The 21,952-nt window shown below is 35.6% G+C and overlaps 1 protein-coding gene across 7 annotated transcripts in view; it reads left to right on the top strand.

Annotated features, from left to right (window-relative positions):
* PREX2 (phosphatidylinositol-3,4,5-trisphosphate dependent Rac exchange factor 2) overlaps window positions 1-21,952 on the top strand; it is a 283,867-nt gene that overhangs the window by 192,865 nt on the left and 69,050 nt on the right. For all 7 annotated transcript variants that reach the window (XR_004908454.2, XM_078072312.1, XM_036064630.2 and 4 more), the window contains 3 exons: window positions 2,842-3,059; window positions 7,920-8,022; window positions 14,078-14,221. Coding sequence is in view for 6 of the 7 variants with exons in the window: in XM_078072312.1 (XP_077928438.1) it covers window positions 2,842-3,059; window positions 7,920-8,022; window positions 14,078-14,221 (465 nt within the window). In the remaining variant the exon portion in view is untranslated. The remainder of the gene's footprint in view (window positions 1-2,841; window positions 3,060-7,919; window positions 8,023-14,077; window positions 14,222-21,952) is intronic.

Raw genomic sequence — 21,952 nt, 5'->3', positions numbered from 1 at the left:
GAATGAAGGGAAGTAATGCATTTATAAGCTGTCAGCATAACTTGAGGGTAGATTGTATAGACCTCTTTCTGCCACTCTGAGTTTTTTACCTTTATTACTCACTGGGAGGTGATAATGTGTACAAAGTTACTTGAAAAACTCAGTATGATGGGCATATTGAAGTCTATGCAAACAAGTCATTTACTCTATGGGAAATAGGAAAGTGCAACTGAAAATCACCTCATAAAGTAGTAAGGAGTTGTAAGGTGTTTTTCATTTGAAAATATGTTGGTTTGAAATTTAAATGGCAGTGTGGTCCAGGGCATCTTGCATATCAAATTCTCTTACTCTACTGTGAGCATAGACATGGCCGAGGCCTCAACTTGGACACCTTCAAACCCCCAGTAATTGGTGCCATGTTTAATTCCTGTGGTGTATTCAGTGTGAAAAGTTTGAAGTAATGAAGAAATACAACTTTTGTGTGATCAGTTCTGATTTGAGAATGAGGTTGAATGAAAATTTTATTTGGCTTAAAATGCATATAGAATATAGTAGCAGAATGTAGAATAAACATTTAAGTATTCTTTCTAAGGTTTAAAAAAAAGGCATTTCTTCTCAAAAGCAATTTGAAGATAACTATTTCTGCTAGTGGCAAAGTTACTAATCCTTGTGATCTAAAGGTTTTTCAGTGGACCTGGATCCTTCCTTCTCTAACTTGAGCTTACCATTGTTGATAGAAGGCATTTCTTTCCAATTCAGTTTTGATTATGAAATTATTCTCAGGTTATAAGTGGGAGTATTTCTGCCAAAACTACTGAAGGATTATTTTAACTTCCCTAGATTTTCTGCTTTGCTATAGAACAACAGAAAGCAAAACAAAACTGTACAAGAAAGATATAGGGCAATTTCATTTAGTTTCTGTCTTGAATCTCAGCACTGCAGCTACACATTTGGGCTAACAAGCTATGTGAATTACCCTTTTAGGTCAAACTAAATCCAGACATTTCAAGAAATCAGAGAATGAGCTCATACATTTTCATTTCACTTAATTTGTTTGTTAGTTGCTCTACTGGTTCATTATTTTCATTTATTAATTCAGTAAATAGTTATTGAATGTCTACACTTTGTTAGAAATTGTGTACAACAACAGAAGAGGTGTTTTGCTTTTTTCTTAATCAAGAATTGGATAAAGTTTTTTCCTACTTGAGCTATTTTACAGTTACTTATAAAACACTCTTTTCCATCTATTTGAATGAAGCACATGGTATATAATTACTTAAGGGAAATGTCTAACACATGTTATTGATTAAATTAATAAGTTGAACCATATGGAATTGCCATATTCGACCATTTTGACCAAGTAAAACAACAAGTTCGTATAGATCAACATAATAAAATTATGTTACATTTTCATTATGAAATTTCAGTATAAAATTAAATATTTTGAATATTTAATCCTTTTTCTAATAAAATTTTCAAGAGTGGCTTTTACTAACAGTGAAACGAGGTAACACACAGCAATTACATTATGTGTTCACATGCCTTTGATGGTTATTAAAAACATATGTTCATTGTTCTTGGTAAACAACTTAAAAATTATGCCTTTTTACCGATAAAGCAAGAACTCATGGCAACATTTATGTCTATGTTATGCACTAATATTGACAGTGCTTCTTCATTTCAGAAAATTCTGAGCCCTTGAAATATTCAATACACTTCTGAAAATATGAGTATTTTTGCTTTTGTTGTTCATATAGTACAAGTGATTTCTCAATGTACAGAATGTATGACTTGGCATTTATATAGTTCATGGAGTTTGTAAATATCCAAAAATGCAAAGAGGTGAATCTCTGTGATCAGGTTCTCAGAGGCAAGCTTTTTTCCACTTGAAAAAACTGTGGCCCAGGAGTGGCCATTCACAGGTAAATATAACTTCAATATGGGTCAATCAAAAATCCAGCCAACTGCAGAATAAGAATCCTGGTGAAAATCAATGTATGTTAAAACTGTAAACACATTCCTTATTTCAAAGAAATACAATAATTTATAAACTGGACATGTTTATAACTCATGAAGTTTAATAGGTAAATCCAAGAGATCCAGATTTGCTTATTGTTACAATCAGACATCAATACTCTTTCCCCATGTGCATTTCACCTTAATATTTGAGTAAGTTTATTAGGTCATTTAAAAAAAATTAGTATTGGGGCGCCTGGGTGGCTCAGTCAGTTAAGCGTCTGCCTTCAGCCCAGGTCATGATCCCAGGGTCCTGGGATCGAGTCCCGCATCGGGCTCCCTGCTCAGCAGGGAGTCTGCTTCTCCCTCTGCCACTGCCCCCTCCCCCTGCTCATGCTCTCTCTCTCTTTCTCTCTCTCTCTCTCTCCTCCCCCCTCGCTGTCCCTCTCAAATAAATAAATAAAATCTTTAAAAAAAATAAAAATAAAAAAATTAAAAAAAATTAGTATTAATAATGTATTTCATTGCCAACACAAACTGAAAAATTGGACTTTGATTTTCCCTTAGGGAGTATCATGCAACAAACACAAAGTGTGTTCCATCAAAAAATAACCAAGCCTTATTTTTTTCCCTTGGGTTTTATAAAGCAATTTAATGATTGCAAAATAAAGTCACAATTAAGAAAAACTTAATTTTTTTTTTTACATTTTTCTGGTGTTTAATGTTTTCTCAAAAGCGTATGTGCTAAAGTGTTTGTGCTCATTAGTAGAGCTCAAATTCACATTTTTCACGTGGTTTGAGTTTGGTGAAAGGATGAAATAACACCAGCTATATACGCTTAATGAATTGGTTTTCTTTACCTGTGACATTTTTCCAAAACTGTCTTTATGTCCTCCTGGCTTACAGACAGTGAGACACAACTCCGAAGAGACATGGTTTTCTGCCAAAGTCTTGTGGCCACCGTGTGTGCCTTCTCTGAGCAGCTCATGGCAGCCTTAAACCAGATGTTTGACAACAGCAAAGACAATGAGATGGACACGGGAGAAGCCAGCAGAAGGTGGCTGGACCAGATAGCGAATGCAGGTGTTCTTTTTCACTTCCAGTCACTCCTGTCGCCAAACCTGGTAAGGAATCACAATGCCTCCCACTGGAACATACGTTGTAACATACTCCCAAATAAGAAGTGGTTATTCATTATGTGTCAGCAGTCAGCTACTTGAAAAGAATGCATTTGCCAGGGGCAAATATGATTTGGGTAAGTAGATAGAAGGTATTCCTTCTTTCCTGATTTTTATTTGCTCTCTGGCTGCTACAAGCTGAGAAAGCCTCCATCTGTTACTAATTCCTGTATCCCTAAGCACTGACTGAGAAAGATCATCAGAGGGAAGAGGGTCTTTCTGCTGTGGTTCCTTATTTCCAGTCCAGAAGAAACAGCCTGCCATGAAACCCAAGCTCCCACTGAGGTTGATGTTGGGAGAATGCTTGATAGACAATATCTGACAACTTGCATGCCATACTGTCTGACAGTCTGTTTAAAATTTGTGTATGTTCAACGATTTTATTTCCTTTCTTTCTATGCATGTTTGTCCTGTTAAATCTAAGAATATTCCATATTTATGCATCCGTCTCCCACAGTGCCTATGAGGAAAGTATCTCAAAATATTTGACAAATGAAAGTGGTTTTTTAACATATCCTTTTTGTGGTTCTGATAGTTGTCATGATGTTTAAGGCAAATATGTTCACTCTTTATATATACACTTAAGGAGCTCATTAAATAGAATCGTGATTTTAAACATGAGATGCTGTGTCACCCATTAAATTACACACAGAATATGTGGCTACCAAGTAACGGTTGAGTTTTTAAACAGATGTATGTGACTTTATATATCAAAGTGCTTTTCTGCAATGATGATGAGGATAGGGAGGTAATTGCAGAATTGCACAGTCATAAAAGGTTCTGGAATGAAAGGTAAGGAAGTCTACCTCCGTGTACTTCAGAGAAACAGATGCTTTTGAAAAGACTACGCGCTCCATGTTAGTGATCAGTTTCTTACTTGGTTGCCAGTAAAACTACGAAGGTTTAACTAATGAAGATTTTGAAATAAGGCACTTTTGGAAATGCTTTAAAATTTAAAAAATATTAATTAATCATTTCTTATCAAATAGAAATTACGTAAGATAGGAAGGCCACTTCCTAACACATGGTAGCATGAAGTGTCTGTTGAATGAGTGAATGAATGAGGCTTCATTCCTATTCTACTCCTACTTTAAAACTGCCATTGTTTAATCTACTAGTAGTAGAATTTCTGGGTAATATGGAAATTCTATGTTTAACATTTTGAAGAAGTGCCATACTATTTTCCAGAATGGCTACACTGACTTCAGTGTCCATCAATAGACAAATGGATATATGATGTACAGTACACACACACGCTGTGTACACACACACACACACACACACACACACACACACACACACAGGAATATTACTCAGGCATAAAAAAGATGAGATCTTGCCATTTGTGACAACATGGATGGACCTAGAGGGTATAATGTTAGGTGAAATAAGTCAGACTGAGAAAGACAAATACCATATGATTTCACTTACATGTGGAATCTAAAGAACAAAACAAATGAATAAATAAACAAAAGATAGAATCAGACCTATAAATACCACAACAAACTGACAGTTGCCAAAGGGAAGGATGGGCAAAATGGATAAAGGGGAGTGGGAGATGCAGGCTTCCAGTTGTGGAATGAATAAGTCATGGGAATAAAAGGCACAGCATAAGGAAGAATTTAAAAAAAGCACAGCATAGGGAATATAGTTAATGGTATTGTAATAGTGTTGTATGGTGACAGATGGTAGCTACACTTGCAGCGAGCATAGCATAACATATAGAGAAGTTGAATCACTATGTTGTACACCTGAAACTAATGTAACATTGTGTGTCAACTATACTCAAATTAAAAAAATATATATATGAAATTTTTAAAAATGGCTGTACTATTTTATATTCCCACCAGCAATGTATGAGGGTTACAGTTTCTCCTTACCAACACTTATGATCATCTATTGGCTTATAGCTATCCACCTCACAAGTGTCACAGTATCTCCCTGCAGGTTTGAGTTGCATTTCCCCAGTGGCTAATGATGTTGATCATCTTTTCATGGGATTTTTGGCCATTTTACATCTTCTTTGGAGAAACACCTATTCAAATCCTTTGTGTGCTTTTTAATTGAATTGCCTTTTTATTGTTTTAAGTTTTAAGAATTCCTTCTAGAGTCTGGATATAAGTCACTTATCAGATATATAAACTACAAATATTTTCTCCCATTCCTTGGGATTTCAAACAAAATTAAATTTAAAGTAAAAGTCCCAGCACTTGATTAAACTACTACTACTATGTAATATCCAAGAGAAATGAAAACTTTTGCACAAAAACTTGTACACAGATATCCTTTGCAGTATTATTCATAATAGCTTAAAAGTAGAAACAGCCCAAATGTCCATGAGTTGCTAATTGGATAAATGAGTTGTGGTACAGACATACCATAGAATATTATTCAGCAATAAAAGAAGATTGGAATACTGACACATGCTACAACATGGACGGACCTTGAAAACATTATGCTGAGTGAAGTAAGCCAGTTGCAAAAGACCACGTATTATCTGGGTCCATTATTATGTTATATGTGAAATAAGCAAATTTCAGAGACTGAAAGTAGACTAATGGTTGCCTGGGGCCCAGGACTGGGGAAAAGGATGTGGGGCATGAATACTAGTGGTATGGAGTTCCTTTGTAGGGTGGTGCAAATATAGTAAAATTAGATTATGGTGTTAGTTGCACAACTCTGTGAATATACTAAAAACGCCTACGCTATACACTTTAAATGGTGAATTTTATAGTATGTGAATTACATCTCAAGAAACTGTTTTTTTCTTAGTCTTTTGAAACCCTTAACTTCATTTAAAGATTTGATAAAAAATCCAAAGTTGCTTTAAAAAAAAAATCAAAGAAACCCATATTTTGTCTGCCTCTGGTAAGAAGTGCATAAAAAGTGTGGAAGGTTCTCTGGGAGCTGCAGGAGCCGGGAGTGTGTGTGTTCCTGATCTGAGCACAATCCATAGTCACCTGGGTATCACTTTAGCCACACCTGCTGAAGCGTCATGGCTTGCACTATAGCAACCAGGGGCCCACCTGTTTGGGACATCTCTTCTTTGTATGTATTCTTCTTAATTGGGAAGATACTGATTCTTCAGTCCTGTCCTTCCTATTCCAGGTTCATGGCATATACTCTTGCTTACTTCAATGGACTTTAAAAAATAACAGTTCACTAAACATTTTTCCAGCACTTACTGTGTACCATATACTGCATTAAGTACCAAACCAGGGTGCAAAGGTGATGATTATCTTAATTTTTTGGTTTCCATGCTATAGATCTTTGGGATCTGGGGTTGCCTTGGTGATTCTTTTTCACACAATGGGCATTCTTTACTATCTCCTTCACCCTCTGTTCATGTGGCCCGAAAAATATGGCTATAAGCTTATGGCAACTTTTAAAAATGTATATAAAGTGGGGTGCCTGGGTGGCTCAGTCAGTTAAGCATCCAACTCTTGATCTCAGCTCAGGTCTTGATCTCAGGGTTATAAGTCCAAGCCCTGGGTTGGACTCCACACTGGGGTTGGAGCCTACTTAAAAAAAATGTATATTAAAGCATGTTAAAATCATTATTTAAAAGGATCATTGATATTCTTAAGGAAACAAATGTTACATTTAAAAGATAAGCTGTGTATGATAAGGCTAATAATTCTTTCTTCATGCACAAAACTGCTAATAGGAAGGCCAGAAGGTAGTACTAGAAAGATAACATTGCTGAGACATGCACTGAACTTGTTACCACGTCTGGGCCTTACTTGCCTCAGCTGTAAAATAACATGCTGTTAGAATGAAAGGAGTGATTAAAACAAATCAGATTGCATAGTCACAGGATTTTAGATTAAGGCCCTATAAAGGCAAGTAAGATAAAAATGATTCTTGTCCCCAAGATCTTTGGAAGAAAAATCATTGCATACATGCAAATTGCTTTTATTATTATAAACAGGATGGCAACTATGTACTGTAGCTTTTCAATAAAATGATATTCTTGCCTTTTAGCTGTTACATTTTTAAGATTATAGAAGTTTAGAGGCAGATAGATGCTTATTGTATACACATTTTTTTGTAAATGTTAAAAATCATTATGAGGAATTCTTAATCTCAGGAAACAAACTGAGGGTTGCTGGAGTGGTGGGGGGTGGGAGGGATGGGATGGCTGGGTGATAGACATTGGGGAGGGTATGTGCTATGGTGGGCGCTGTGAATTGTGTAAAACTGATGAATCATAGACCTGTACCTCTGAAATAAATAATACATTATATGTTAAAAAAAAAAAAAAGATAGTAGGAAGGGAAAAATGAAGGGGGGGAAATCGGAGGGGGAGACGAACCATGAGAGAGGATGGACTCTGAGAAACAAACTGAGGGTTCTAGAGGGGAGGGGGTGGGGGGATGGGTTGGCCTGGTGATGGGTATTAAGGAGAGCACTTATTGCATGGAGCACTGGGTGTTATACGCAAACAATGAATCATGGAACACTACATCAAAAAGTAATGATGTAATGTATGGTGATTAACATAACATAATAAAATTTTAAAAAATCAATATGGTTTGAATCGAGCTACAAAATAGACTGAAAAGTTGTGTAGAACCATTTAGATAATCTAGAAAAAGAAAAATCTAAAACTATAAAAGAGACTTGTAACTTTGAGGGATTTGTTAATTTCATTTTAGGCAGTAAATTCTTAGATAAGTGTTGGTAATTTGGTTTGCATGTAAATAAAACACAAGTGAAGCTACTTAAGGTCTGGTGATGTGATGTTATGTTATAGTCTATCCTATACAATTCTATCATATCATGTATTGTTTCCTTTCCTTTTAGACAGATGAACAAGCCATGCTAGAAGATACACTCGTTGCACTATTTGATTTGGAAAAAGTTTCTTTTTACTTTAAACCATCAGAAGAGGAACCACTGGTTGCAAGTAAGTAGTTAAATGGTTCATAGGTGTTTCATAGAATTTTTTTGGCATCAAACAACATATGGCATAACTTTGATGTTAATATATTTGATATATAGTTCAAATTGTTTTATATAAAATATTATATTTAGGGGAAAATAATAATAACCAACTGTGGAAGTGATAGAAAATATATATAATTTAAATCTATAGATAATTCTAAGCTTTTATTTTCATCTATTAGTTTGGCCTCCAAAACTTTTCTTGAGTGTGTGCATCAAAATTTTGTTCTAGTCAAGATTTTCTTTTTTTTTTCCCTGTTACTGTGATAAAATATATAAATGATAAAGTTTAGCATTTAACCAGTTTTCAATGTACAATTCAGTGGCATTAAGTACCTTCACAATGTTGTACAACCATTTCCACCACCCATCTTCAAAACTTTTTCATCCTACTTAACAGAAACTGCATACTCATTACACAATAACTCCCCATTCTTCCTCCTCCAGTCCATAGTAACCTCTATTCTACCTTCTGTCTCTATGCAGGTGTCTAGAGTACTTTGCATAAGTGGGACCATAGAATATTTGTCCTTTCTGCTGCTTTTTTCATGTCAATTTTTTTTGATAAAAGGACTGCCCTAATATTTCTGGCTATAGTGGATAAACTCAATGGCCTTCAAGATTTTATGCAAATATATAAATATTATATAGCAAAACTGACTGAATTGAGTTTTCCTTTCTTATTTCAATTGATCCTGTAGAGAATGTATTAGCAGGCAATGAATACAAGTATTTAGGGCCAAGAAGAAAGAGAGGAAACCTAAGTTATGTTCACATTGTGTAAAATTTAGATGTAAACCAATCAAGAAAGACATAATTATTTGATTTGGCAATAATGGATAAAATTTATAATTCAGAAGGTGTAAACATATATTCTCCATTTTCCCTAGCTTAACAATGGAAATTGACAATCATTACATCTGAGTGTCAAATTTTAATGTGTATAAATATAATTATATTAAGTGTCTTGATTCATTTATTCATCCTGTTCTGTTTCCAAGATGGCAAAATCTTTCCTGTCTTGTTTGCTGTCGTATCTCCAGCACCCAAGAGAGTGTCTGTAATGAAAAAGGCAGTATTTTTTTTTCAAGGAAATGAATGAATAAATATCAATTAAGTGTATACAGTCAGTAGGAAAAATGGTTTTATGGTTACAAAAATAGGAGGAAAAACAGTGTTAAGAATAAAGGAGAGAATTTCAACAGAACATAGTTGTAACTAATGTTGCAAAGAAGTTACTTTTTGAATGGAATTGAAGGATTGAAAAGTAACCCTTCAATTTTGCCTTTTGCCATCGTTAAGCCTAACAAATGGAATATTTTAGAAGCATACATTCAGAGAAATAGAAATATCTAGGCTTTAATCTCTATATCTTTGCTGCGAGTTATCATTTATCTACCATTTCAACATTATCATGAATAGGTTTAAAATGTATCTATCAACCCAAGAAATTTTTAGCAGTTTGTTATTTTTCTATTTCTTGTTTTTTTCGGAAGTGTGAGGGTCCTATGTATTACATAAGGTAGCAAATGTGAGCTTCTTCAGGGCTGGGAAAGGTTCTTATTTATTTTCATATTCCTAATGTATAGAATGATAAGTAGGAACCCAATATTCATTTAAATCATTAAATAATCATTTAATCTGATTTAAGAATGATAAGCATACATTCATTCATCAAAATTTCTTAAATGCCTACTTATGGCCAAGCACTATTCTAGGTGTTGGATACAGGAGAGTACTAAGCAAACATATCCCTCTTGGAGCTGATATTCAAGTGGGGAGAGATTAATAATAAGCAACATAAATAACTTAATTTGATCATAAACTAGAAGACAATAATATGAATGTATGAGAGGAAATAGAAGAGAACAAAGGATAACAATGCAGGGGCAGGTGAGAGGTTGCAAATATTTAACAAGCTAGGAAAGCCTTACCAAAAAGGAGAGCAAAAACCTAAAGGGGTGGAGAGGTATTTGGAAGAGGGGTGTTCCAGACTCTGAGGTGGGAACAGGTGTAGCATGCTCTCAGGATAGCAAGGAGGCCTGTGTGACTGGGGCAGCATGGGTGAGGTGAAAGAGCAGGGGATGAGAACAGAGAGGCATCCAGACCATTGAAAGGACTTTGCCTTTCTAATTAAGCCATGGAGCAGAGGAACGACATGATCTGGCTTACATATTGAAGGCTACCTCTGACTGCTGTGTTGAATAGAGCATTGTTGGGCTCAAGGACAGAAGCAGAACTACCAGTTAGGAAGCTACTTCAGTGGCCCAGGTTGAAAGATGACAGCGACTTGACCTTGAGGGTAGCTGTGGGGATGGTAAAAGTTGATTCTGTATGTATTAAATTATGAAGGTAGAGAGAACAGAATTTTATTAAAGTTTCATCTTCACTGACAAATGAGAGAGAATGAGAATATGAATTACAACGTTAAGGATTTAGGTTATATTCAAGGGAGAACTTGGTAAAGGGGATTAATTGATAAGGATAATATTATTTGAGTAAGTTGTATGGTCTTCTGTGGGCATGTATAAAATAGAACATATTTTCATTTACTTTAATAATGTAGGCATAATTTTGCCAAAGGCAGAGAAATTCTATTTTCACAATATAACCTGTTTTTCCTTTTAAATTTTGCTTGAGGAGCCGTAAGCTCACAGGAGTACTGTTTTCCATTGTTCAAATATGACATTACTGGTGAGTGGTCTGTTGAACAAGCAAGCAAGGGGTCCATGTTATAAGCTCAATAACATACTTATTGCGTAGCTACCATGAGAGATTTAATTTCAGCACATTGAAAAATATAATAAATATTACAGATTAAATAATTAAGACCATGTAAGTAATATTAATATGTAAATGCGCATATATCTGTGATGAACATAAAAATTCGTATATATTTTTAAGTATTTCCCCCAAAGGTTAACCTCAACTTCTGTGAAAACAGATCCCTAGTGAAAGGTCACTTGCAATGCTACACTATCAGATATTCCAAGCAAGTTTTGTGATGACAGGAGTATAGTTATCCTTTTAAGTTGATTCAGGAAAGAAGAGAATTTTTCAATACCCAAGTCTCATCACATCCTGTTGAAGTGGTGGAAGGAAACTAGAGCTTTATTATTAATTGCATGTGATTTGATCTTTCTGTAAGCTTAGAAGAAGAGGCGTCAGATTGACAAATTCATTTGCATCACTGTAGTGAAGACTCCTTTGGCTGCATGTCTTTGAGGGAAGGACCCAGTACGAGTACAGAGGGGAGGAAGCATGAAGATAGAAAGAGAACACTGGTTTTGAAGATAAGAAACTTGAGTTCCAACCCTGCACCCCTCTTATCCACAAACATGAGAGTACTAGCTTTCCCTGACTCATGGGGCTTAAACAAGATAATGTATTTGAAAGTCTCTAGCATTATGTGAGGCTCATGGTGGTATTCAGTAAATACTTGAGTCCATCCTCCTCACTTTATTACTCTGTATTATTTTTAAAAAGCTGTATTTAACATTTCTCATCATCATATTTTTTGCATTAAAGAATAATGAGATTTGGAAGAAATATGGCATGCCAGGCAAGTAGAACTCAAATATCTGGATTGAAGACATTTTATTTTCTTTGAAGAAATAATTATTAAGTATATACACCATACCAAATGCTGAACTAAGTTCTGGAGATATAGTAGTGACTAAATAAAGACCCTGTTGTTGCAACTTAGAAACTAGTGAGAGACACAAAGTGGCAAGGTAACCCCCTACAGTATAGGGAAAGTACCAGATCCTTCCTATGCCATATTATGTAATTAGTGAAGGAGCAGTAAGTGAGCTAAATGATTAGGTTGTATAAAACTAAATATATTTTATGGAAAATCTTCATGTTTTTGGAGAATAATATAATGATTGCTGATCTTCCCACCCTTTTATGGTGATGCAGGTAATTTTACTATAATGATTAGGGGAATGAATATTTTTGAGCTTCCACTCTTTCCAAATGGGCCAGGCACTGCACCTGGAACTGCAGATGCCATGGTGAATAGGACAGACATATCCCTATCTTCATGTAGCTCACAACCTACTTGGGAGAAAACAAATAAGGAATCAATGACAAAGATGATTAGGCTCATGATAAATCCTCTGCAGGAAATAAGCAATGCATAATGAATGAGGATAAGGTGGCCTTTTAAGGGGTCAACAGGGAAGGGCTCTCAGCAGAAGTAGCTTTTAAGCTGAAATCCAAAGGACCAGCAAGACCCAACCCTGCAGAGGGTCAAGGAAGAGCAATTTAGGCAAAGGGAACTAACAACTTCCTAGAGACTTATTTTCAAACTCATGGGCCCATTCAGTGATGGAGAGCCCTGCTTACAGGGATGGGATGCCGCTGTTGAAACTCCTTTCTAGAATGAATCTCTCTGTAGGGTGGAACCAGAGACCTTTTCCTCGTGCAATAATGTTTTTGAAGCCTTAAATCATTACATAGTCCTAATCATCAAGTTTTTCATAGCAGATGAATTTCCATAAATAAAAGGCAGCAATTTTCAGCTCTACATTATTATGCACTTTTATAGGTATACCAATTATTTTGAAAGTCTTCATTCTTTCCCTCTTAGTTTTAACTTCATTTGAAATTTAATATGCTTGATAATGTTCGGTCATTTTCAGTTTCTTAGGTCCTGGTAGAGCATTTTTATTTGTTCTTTGTTAGTCCTATAATACAGAACTCCAACTGCTGCATTATTATTTTCCTTTCAAAAACATTATCCATTTGATAACAGAGATTGGCCACCTTGGTGCCAAAAGATAAAGGAACGGAAATTTAAAAATTGAAATATAAATGAAAGATACTGCATGAAAGAGGGAACTCAAATATACAAATACTTAGTATATACACATAGGGATTTTCTTTAGTGTCCAGGCATCCTTTTTCTTTATTATAGAGCCAGGGAAAAAAGGATTTTCCCAGTCATTAAAATCCAGTTAATTTCCAACTCTTCAATTGAAAAATGTATTCTCTTTCCTAAACCAAAATCCTTTATACCTCCCTTAAAAATATAGAAACAAAAATAAAATAAGCATTATTATATGACATAAAAGAGACCTGTGGATGTTAATACAATACCTCTGCTATTGATATGCATAATTAGATATATTTAATAAGAAACCTGGAATCTCTGTTCATTAATGGTATTTAACCTTGAACTCTGCTTTTACAAATAATTTTATTTAAGAAGCAGGTTAGGACTAACAAATATTGAGTCAAGAACATGTATTAAATGTCTACTATATTTTTGCCTTAATTTTTAATTGGTTAATATGACTATTCTAGCTTTTTTAATGAACTGGAAATTATTTGTCATGGATAAGTGACATAAAATGAAAAGGATTTATGATAGCACTGTGAAATACTCCTACAGCATTGTAGCTTTTCAGGTTGGTTGTTTTTGGGGGTTGGGGTTTTTTTTAATTTTTTGTTTTTGAGTAATTAAATTCAGGATCTTTGTGAAAACTAAAAGAATTTGGACAGATAATTTCTAATGACTGTAGGACATCAACAGAGGTAATACACTTTTGATCTCATGCTCAGAGAATGGAACTTGCAAAACCCATGCTAATTTTGATAATGGTTGCTATGTACCCAATTTCTTGTACACTACTTAGGAATTATACCCCAAGGACTCATTTTGACTAAAATATGAATGAGGCAGATGCCCTGGGAGATTCTGATTCCAAACCATGTGTAACTAAACTTCTCATTTAGTTAAGTGAGACATATGGCATGTCAAAGTATAACAAAGTTTCCTATTGTAGAATTTTATATACAGTACGGTAATAAATCTGTTGCTTTAGCTAATAAGAATCTGATTTAATACTCTTTCACTGAATAGCAAGTTTGCCTAACCTGAACTTGACATACATGGGTACTTTTAATATATTAGTTTCTAGTGATTTTCAAGATTTTTTAAAAAGTTAACAAATATACTTTATAACATATCCTGATTTTTGGAAATAATGTAACATTAAATGTCATTTTAGATGTTCCTCTTACTTATCAAGCAGAGGGGAGCCGGCAGGCCCTGAAAGTTTACTTCTACGTTGATAGTTATCATTTTGAACAACTGCCTCAACGTTTGAAAAATGGAGGAGGGTTTAAAATTCACCCCGTACTTTTTGTGCAAGGTAAACTGCTTTCCTTTTTATACGTGTACTTAAATTATTTTATCTCTATTGATTTTTTAAAATACATGTAATTGTTACCATCGTGGGGATTTTTTTCCATTAATTCAAAAATTCCTTCATAGTACCTAGGTAATATATTTACTTCTGGGAATGTTTATTAAGGAAACAATAAGATAAGGTTTAAGGGGCACCTGGGTGGCTCAGATGGTTAAGCATCTGCCTTCGGCTCAGGTCATGATCCCAGGGTCCTGGGATCGAGCCCCACATCAGGCTCCTTGCTCAGCGGGAAGCCTGCTTCTCCCTCTCCCTCTACTGGTCCCCCTGCTTGTGCTCGCTCTCTTTCTCTCTCTGTCAAATAAATAAATAAAATCTTTTAAAAAAAAGATAAGGTTTAAATGTTTATTAAGTAGGACTTTAAGTATTTATAATGGGGAAACAAGACCTAAGTGGTTGAAATAGTAAAGATAAATTAATTTGGCTTAAATAAATTATGGGAGAGTCATTAAAATTATATGGCTAAAGATATTTTATGAGATAGAAAAAATTTGGCAATATACACATGCAGGTTACAAAAAAGAATTTATATTATAGATAATGTAATCCATTATCTTAAACATACTTAATGTACATAGAGTGTTTTCAGTATCATTGGGTGATTAAATTGATGATGATTTTTTTATTCTTTGAGTTTTTCTGCATTATGTGATTTTGGTTAGTAAAAATAGATTCCTTTTGTAAATAAAAAAATTTTTGTTTTGACAAATGAACAATGAGTTTTAATGCAATAGAAGAAATTGAGTTTAACATGAGTAGGAAGATTCTTGTGGTGAACTGGTTTCCAAGGGAAGGTCCTGGATTTTTTTATTTCTGGGGTCACAAATGCAGCCTCAAACTGATCAGAAGTCCAGATTATTCTAGTGTAGTTTCTTCTGGTCTGTGATATCTTTTTTTAACTCATGCTGTGGCCACAAGATTATATCAATTTCTCTGAGCAATTCCACAGAGCATTTCATACCTTCTTCTGTGGAGTTTTCAAGAACTGCAATGGTTTTGCTGTGGAATTTTTATATTCTAATAAAAAAATGAGAAGAGTAGAGGAATAAAATCAATCTCTGTAACTGAAGAACAGACAGGCATATGAAATCAAAATCCACTGCCAAGTGAAAATTCTTGTACCATATGCATATTATTGTAATTCTAAGATAGATTTCCCTTCCTTCAATTGCCAAGGTTTGAAAACAATGACTACCTCAAACAGATACTTGGTAAGAATACATTTCATCAGAGGAAAATGTCAGGTGCAAAGAAGATCTTAGGAGTTATTAGAAGTTATTTTCATTTTTCTTTGGAAAAGAAAGGTAATACAAGATTCTGTAAAGGAATGAAAAAAAAGAGGAAACAGCAAAAATAGACCTTTGGAACTATGTTAGGAGAACAGTTAGCCTAAAATATGTTAAAAGCCATTACACAGATAGATAGTTTTAGAAGACAGAGAAGGGTGCTGATCTGGAATGTTAACTTTTATAGGGTTTAACCAGAATTTACAGTTATTAAAGATTCTTCACTTCCTCTCCTTTATCTCCCTTTTTAAAAATTCTGTCTTTGAAATCATGACTGAGATGACAGATGGCATTTTGCATCTCTTCAAAAAAATTATTACATTTGTGACACATCAGCCATAAATAGCTGAATATTCATACTCAGCAGCAAATGTTCATAGGAAAAGGGAGAGTATTTTCCAAGTAACCTTATTTTATAATTGTGGCTAAAGCTAACTTTTAAAAAACCCCTAACTATATATTATTTTAGTGAATACAATATCACTTTACAAAATGTAAAGAAAAATTGTTGCTAACATTAGTTTTTAATATTCACACAGCAATAAAATGTGAGCAAGCCAGAGTGGAAAGACTTCTGCAGTTGAGGTCACAGAGAGGGAAAGAAGACTGGGAAACAGCTTGTCTCATTAGCACGGTGGCAGTGATAAGGCTGCTTCCTTAGAGGGTTGCGGAAGTTCCTCTGCACTCATCAGACTCCCATGAGGATTCATTATTACTCACTCTTACTATTCATCAGAATGAGAGAAGCCCAGGAAAGTCAGCCCTAGCTTGAGTAGAGATAACCATCTGGTAATCTGGTAACGTGGTGGTAAATGAAGAGATTCCAATTGGTGTCTATTCCGGAGATGAACGTTTACTCAAAGGGTTTTAGTTTTAGGTGTACATATATACATGGGTCTTTGCTGGCAAATATTTAAAAAAAATAGAAAAATGAGATGAATTTGAAAGGCTCCTGGGAAAACTATTTATGTCAGCCCTTATAAAGTTGTCTGTTACATCATGTACTTGGAACAGGAAGCAAATGTACTGCTTTCTTCCCATTTTTCTTGCCTGAATGGACCCTTCCGCATAGAAGGGCACAGGAACTGAGGGGGCACCCTGCAGAGATGGCTCCAGCTGTGAGATCAGGAATCCCAGTGCCAGAGGCAAGTAGGATACACTTTAGGGAACATGTGTCACTGAAGGCCAGACCTACAGGAGAACAGGAATCTAGGCAAACAGAACAAGTACAGATTGACAAGGTAAAGATCACAGAAGCAGCCAGACAGGAAAGTCAGCACAGAGCATAACCAAAATGCTAGAAGGTGAAGATCAGACAAAAGCGGTCTTCTGTAAGTATTTCCTACAGATCAGGGAATTAACCCTGTGGGGATCCCCAAGCCCTTGGTGAGATAAAGCAAGTGACTATAAACTGTGTGAAAATGGGAGTAAGGAGGATAGATATTCAAGGTCACTTCCTCCACCCACTCCCCATGGGCTTGTTTTCATGCTGTCTCTCAGTGGTTCTCAATACTGGCTACACATTAATCACCTTGGGGAGGTCTTAGAAAATACCCATGCTTGGTCCCACACCAAACTGATTAAGTCAGAATCTCTGGGACATAGGGTCCAGATACCAGTATATTTTAGAAGTTTTGCAGGTGACTCTAAGGTCCACGGGAGTGAGAAAGCACAGGCCAATGTGGATTATGAAACACTGTGCAATTATCCAGTTAATCTTTGCTTAATTAGATAATCCATTTCACAAAGGCTTGACACTTCTAGATTTGGGGGAGCCAGGGCAAGGGAGCTGGGTGTTTTCACTTCTGCATTGTTAGGTCATTAGGATGCAGGCTGCCCCTAGGAGATTTGATTTGGGTGGGACAGTTTTCTTCAGCAAAGACTGAAGATGCCCTAAAGAGCAGACAGCTGAGGGATATCTTCTAGGAATCCCAACAGCTAGGCAATAAGCCCATCCTTTCTGGAAGGAGATCCAAGTGGGCGACCTGCCATGATCCATACCTTGTACCCTTAGATCCATTCGAGTCAAGACTAGAAGCGTCTCCTTCATGACTCTGATGGGCTCCCTTCCTGGGGAGATAATCTAGAAGAAGCATGGTAAGGGCACAAGCCGTAGCCCCTGCTGCTGTAGCTGGTTTGGGGCTGCAACAGATGCTCATCTTCCCTCTTCTGTATTTGTTATAGATCAGCCTTGCTCTCAGCCTGAACCTTCCAGTCTCAGTGGCATGACTAAGACCTACATCCCCGAGCAGCCTGATCCCCCTGTTCATTCTGCCCTTCTCAGGACAGGGTTGCTGCATTTGTCCATTTACCATCAAATCTGGACAAGGGAAGTACCAAGAGGGACCTGAGTGGATTCACCGGGTGCCAAACACGTTCCTTCCTGCCCTCATTATGTAACAGTAGCCCTACTTCCTTACCATGATCAGGGTCCACTAGCCTTGTCAAGATGGTGATTGCTCTTCCTGGGTACCTTGGCACAAGGAGCCCTCAATGCCCTGGTGGCAACCATAGTTTACATTCAGTGGGACCTCTGCCTTGTCTCCTAGGGAAAGTGTGCCTCTTTGGTGATCAGGACATTTTAAACCCATGGAGCCAGAGTTTCAGGGATGGGAAGCACACATCCCCAAGTGAGGCACTGGGACTGATGTCGTATTAGTTTCTTAGAGCTGCCATAACGAAGTACCACAAACTGGGTAGCTTAAAACAACAGAAATTTGTCTATCATCCTTCTGGAGGCTAGAAATCTGAAATCAAGATGCCCAAAGGCCATGCTCCCTTGGAAGGCTCTAAGGAGGAATCCTTCCTTATCTTCTAGCTTCTGGTGGTTGCCAGCCGTCCTTGGCATTCCTTGGCTTGTGACAGAGTAATTACAGTCTCTGCTTCTGTCTTCACACGACCTTCCTCCCTCTGTGGGTCTGTCTTTGTATCTCTGTCCAGATTTCCCTCTTCTTAGGAGAACATGAGTCATTGGATTTGGGCCCACCCTAATCCAGTATGACCTCATTTTAAGTTGATGGCTCTGCAAAGACCCTATATAAAACTTAGGTCACATTTGTAGCTACCAGGGGTTAGGACGTTTGTCGTATCTTTTTGGAGGACACAATTCAGCCCTCAACAGATGTTAAGCAGGGACCTTTCTGCTTCTACCCTTGGTTACTGGACCCATGTATTCTACCTATTAGGGGTGTGGCATCATTAAAGGTCTTTGATTTTAGTTGCACTGTGTCCTGGAATATGGTATCTGTTCTTTGTATTGTTAGGCACCTGTTCCTTGGGTCTCTTATGATGGTTTTCCTTACACTAACTAGGACATGCGATGCTGGTCCTTTCTCCACAAACACACTCTTGTGTATATTTGTTTTTCTGCCTTTATGAAAAGAGCTGGTACCAGAAGTGATAAATCCTAACTCTTACCTCTTTAAGTTGTCTTTCTATTCTCAGAGAATAATTAAAATCAACCAGAAACTTGAGCATTTTCTCTTCTATTACTTTTTTTAATTTAAAAAAAAATCCAGTATAGAGCGTTCTCTCTTTTAAACAAAAGGGAACATTTTGTGATAAACATTGTCATTTTCTAAGGTTCCCTCATTCAAGTATTTACTTTTTATTTTGAGGTTTTGCAAAACTCTACTTTAGGTCCTTTAAAAGATGAATTCCTTCGTTTTCCCTTCGGATTTTATACTGTATTTGAAATTGAAGCATTAAATAGCTTTTTATAAAAGAAGGAACAGTTCCCAGAATTGAGATTTCCTAAATGTTAGAGTCAGTCTATGAACATGTGAACCCACCCCTCTTTAAAAGGCAGCACAACTTTTCCAACATACTGGTCACATTTGGATTGATAAAACTTGCTTTCCTCACAGAAATTGTGACCAGTTCTTCTGAATTCTGACCAACCGTGACCAGTGCAGATGTCTTGTTTTATTTAACCATTAAAGTGTCATCATGCTATCAGGAAAGAGTATTAGTTAATTGAAACTATTCTTAAAATTATTCTTCAGATATTCTGTATTTTTCCTGATCAATCCCTTTCTTGGAAAAACCTTGAAAGGTATTTTGAGTGAGTGGAAATGCAGCTCATTTTCAGTCTTAGAATAATTTAATCTTTACTTTTCTCTAATATTCATTATGTTTTTCTTTTTTGCTGACTGCCTAAGTTTGCAGGGATGATTTGCTTCCTCAAATTCAGAAGTGGTAAAAGGAAAACAAGCAAACAAAGAAACTCATCATATTTTCAATACTGCTTTTAATTAAATGCTATTAAATATTTATGCAACCAAGAATGTCAGTACTACTTTTAAGAAACATACTATTATCTGGATGAGAATTAAGGAAACTAGACAAGAAAATGCTAAGAGCCAAACTGGGAAATTTGGACATTATATATTTAACCTACTTTTGCTGAGTATAGAAATTGAATTCGGTAAAATATTATCCCATTTTCTTGTATTTATAATGATAAATAACCAAGCTCTTAATCTAAAATCAGGAATGTTGTTCTCTTTCCTCTTCTTTGCCACACAGTTTACTTTTAAATATAGAACTCATCTGTTTTTGTTGTTGTTGTTCATTTCCTCACAGCCCTGCACATGCGCCGTAACATTTTGCTGATTGTTAGACATTTTCCCCATTTAAAAAAATTTCTATGTAATTATGTATTTTAACTGTTGTTAATTTGGAAATATTGTCAAGGAAGGTCATAAAAATGTCAGTCTGTTTTTATGTGGCAACAAGCTTTTAGAGCAGGACTGAACATTCTGGCCAAAACTGAGTCATCAAGACTTCTATAAAAATTAGACCCCAGGTGTTTTCATATCTGTCCCCACTCCACCCCTCACCACGATTTCCCTGTATCTCCTTCCTAGTGTTCTTCCAGTCTTTATGATTTTAAATCACAAATTGAAGTGTCTTTGTATGGACCCTCCTCTTTAGTTCCCAGAACTTCCTGTTTGGCTAAGCACACTTACGCAAAATCTATATCTCCTGGAAATTGCATTAGATAATGCCTGTAGGGCATTGGGTGTGTTGCCTAATATATAAAACACATTCAATGAATGGAAGGAATAGTCATGGGGTCTCTTAATACTGTTATTTAATTTAATTATTTCCCAAGAATCATAATTAGTAGGTACTCTACTATTTTTTTATTTTCCATTTCACAAATGAGGAACCTGAGGATCTTGGATTTTAATTAACATGGCTAAGGTCATACAGCTAATAAGGAGTGAATTGGTGGTTTTACTCCAATGCAAGGACTTTCATTATTAGCTTTACAACTGGTAAGAGGAATTCACATTGAAGGATGACTATTGATAGACTGAATCCTCTGAATATTTGCCTCTCACAAATAACATCTCATTAATGGAAGTGAATGTGGCATTTATTTGAGGGTTGTTTAACCAGGAAGACTTCCTTTTATTTCTTGTATGTATTCAGGACCAGAAGCTTGCTGAACCAGTTACAAATATTCTAATTAATGCAGAGGTCATAAGGAGTAAACAAACAATCCTTGAAACAAGCCCACAAATTTGATATCATGTACTGAAGTAAATGTAGTAAGCATCTCTCTAATTTTCCATAAGTGGTTTTCTCAATTATAAGCCAATAATACCATTTTTTTATTTCAAATTGAGCAATACTCTAAAAGGTTTTTTGTTTCTTCAGTGCTATAGAAATCTTACTAGTCAAGAAAACAGCCCAGCAAGTATTAGTAATGAACTTGTGATAAGCACTGGGTGTTATATGTAAGTGATGAATCACTAAATTCTACTCCTGAAACCAATATTAGACTATATGTTAATTAACTGGAATTCTAATAAAAACTGGAAATAATAAAAAAAAATTAGCAATGACTTTTCTATTTTTGCCCCTAAAATGGTGATGTTTTTGTCAATTTGAAGAAACTTATTAGTTTAAAAGCTATTGCATTTAGCAGTTTTGAAAGAGGATTAATTTTTTTAATCAATTTTGAAATCATCTGCTGAAAATTGAGGCTTAATAGTGGCAATAATTTCAAGGGGAAATAATTTACATTTCCAAATTGGATCCATTGCCATTTCTGTTCCTAGCAACCTCTCCATAGGAGATCTTGTATTTCTAGGCACTTCCATGTAATTCATTTCCTCTCCAAAAGGTTAAAAGTACCATCACATAGAGTTTAAAGGAAAAAATACTTAACCAAAAATGTTAGTTAAGAAGGAAATCCATTTCAATCAAAAGATGTTTAAAATTAATGGGGAGTTATATATGTATGTTTATACTTATTTATTTTTAACTAAATTAAGCATTGTAGTAAGGGTAGTATTCTAAGATTATCTATACTTCAATTTTATTACACTCATATTTCATAATTTAACTGCAGCTGCAAGAGAATGTAAGTATACATGGA

This window comes from Halichoerus grypus, chromosome 5 (genome assembly GCF_964656455.1).
Source record: "Halichoerus grypus chromosome 5, mHalGry1.hap1.1, whole genome shotgun sequence".
Lineage (NCBI taxonomy): Eukaryota > Metazoa > Chordata > Mammalia > Carnivora > Phocidae > Halichoerus > Halichoerus grypus.
Note: the sequence above shows the minus strand (reverse complement) of the source record. Positions and strands in the feature narration are given on the sequence as shown.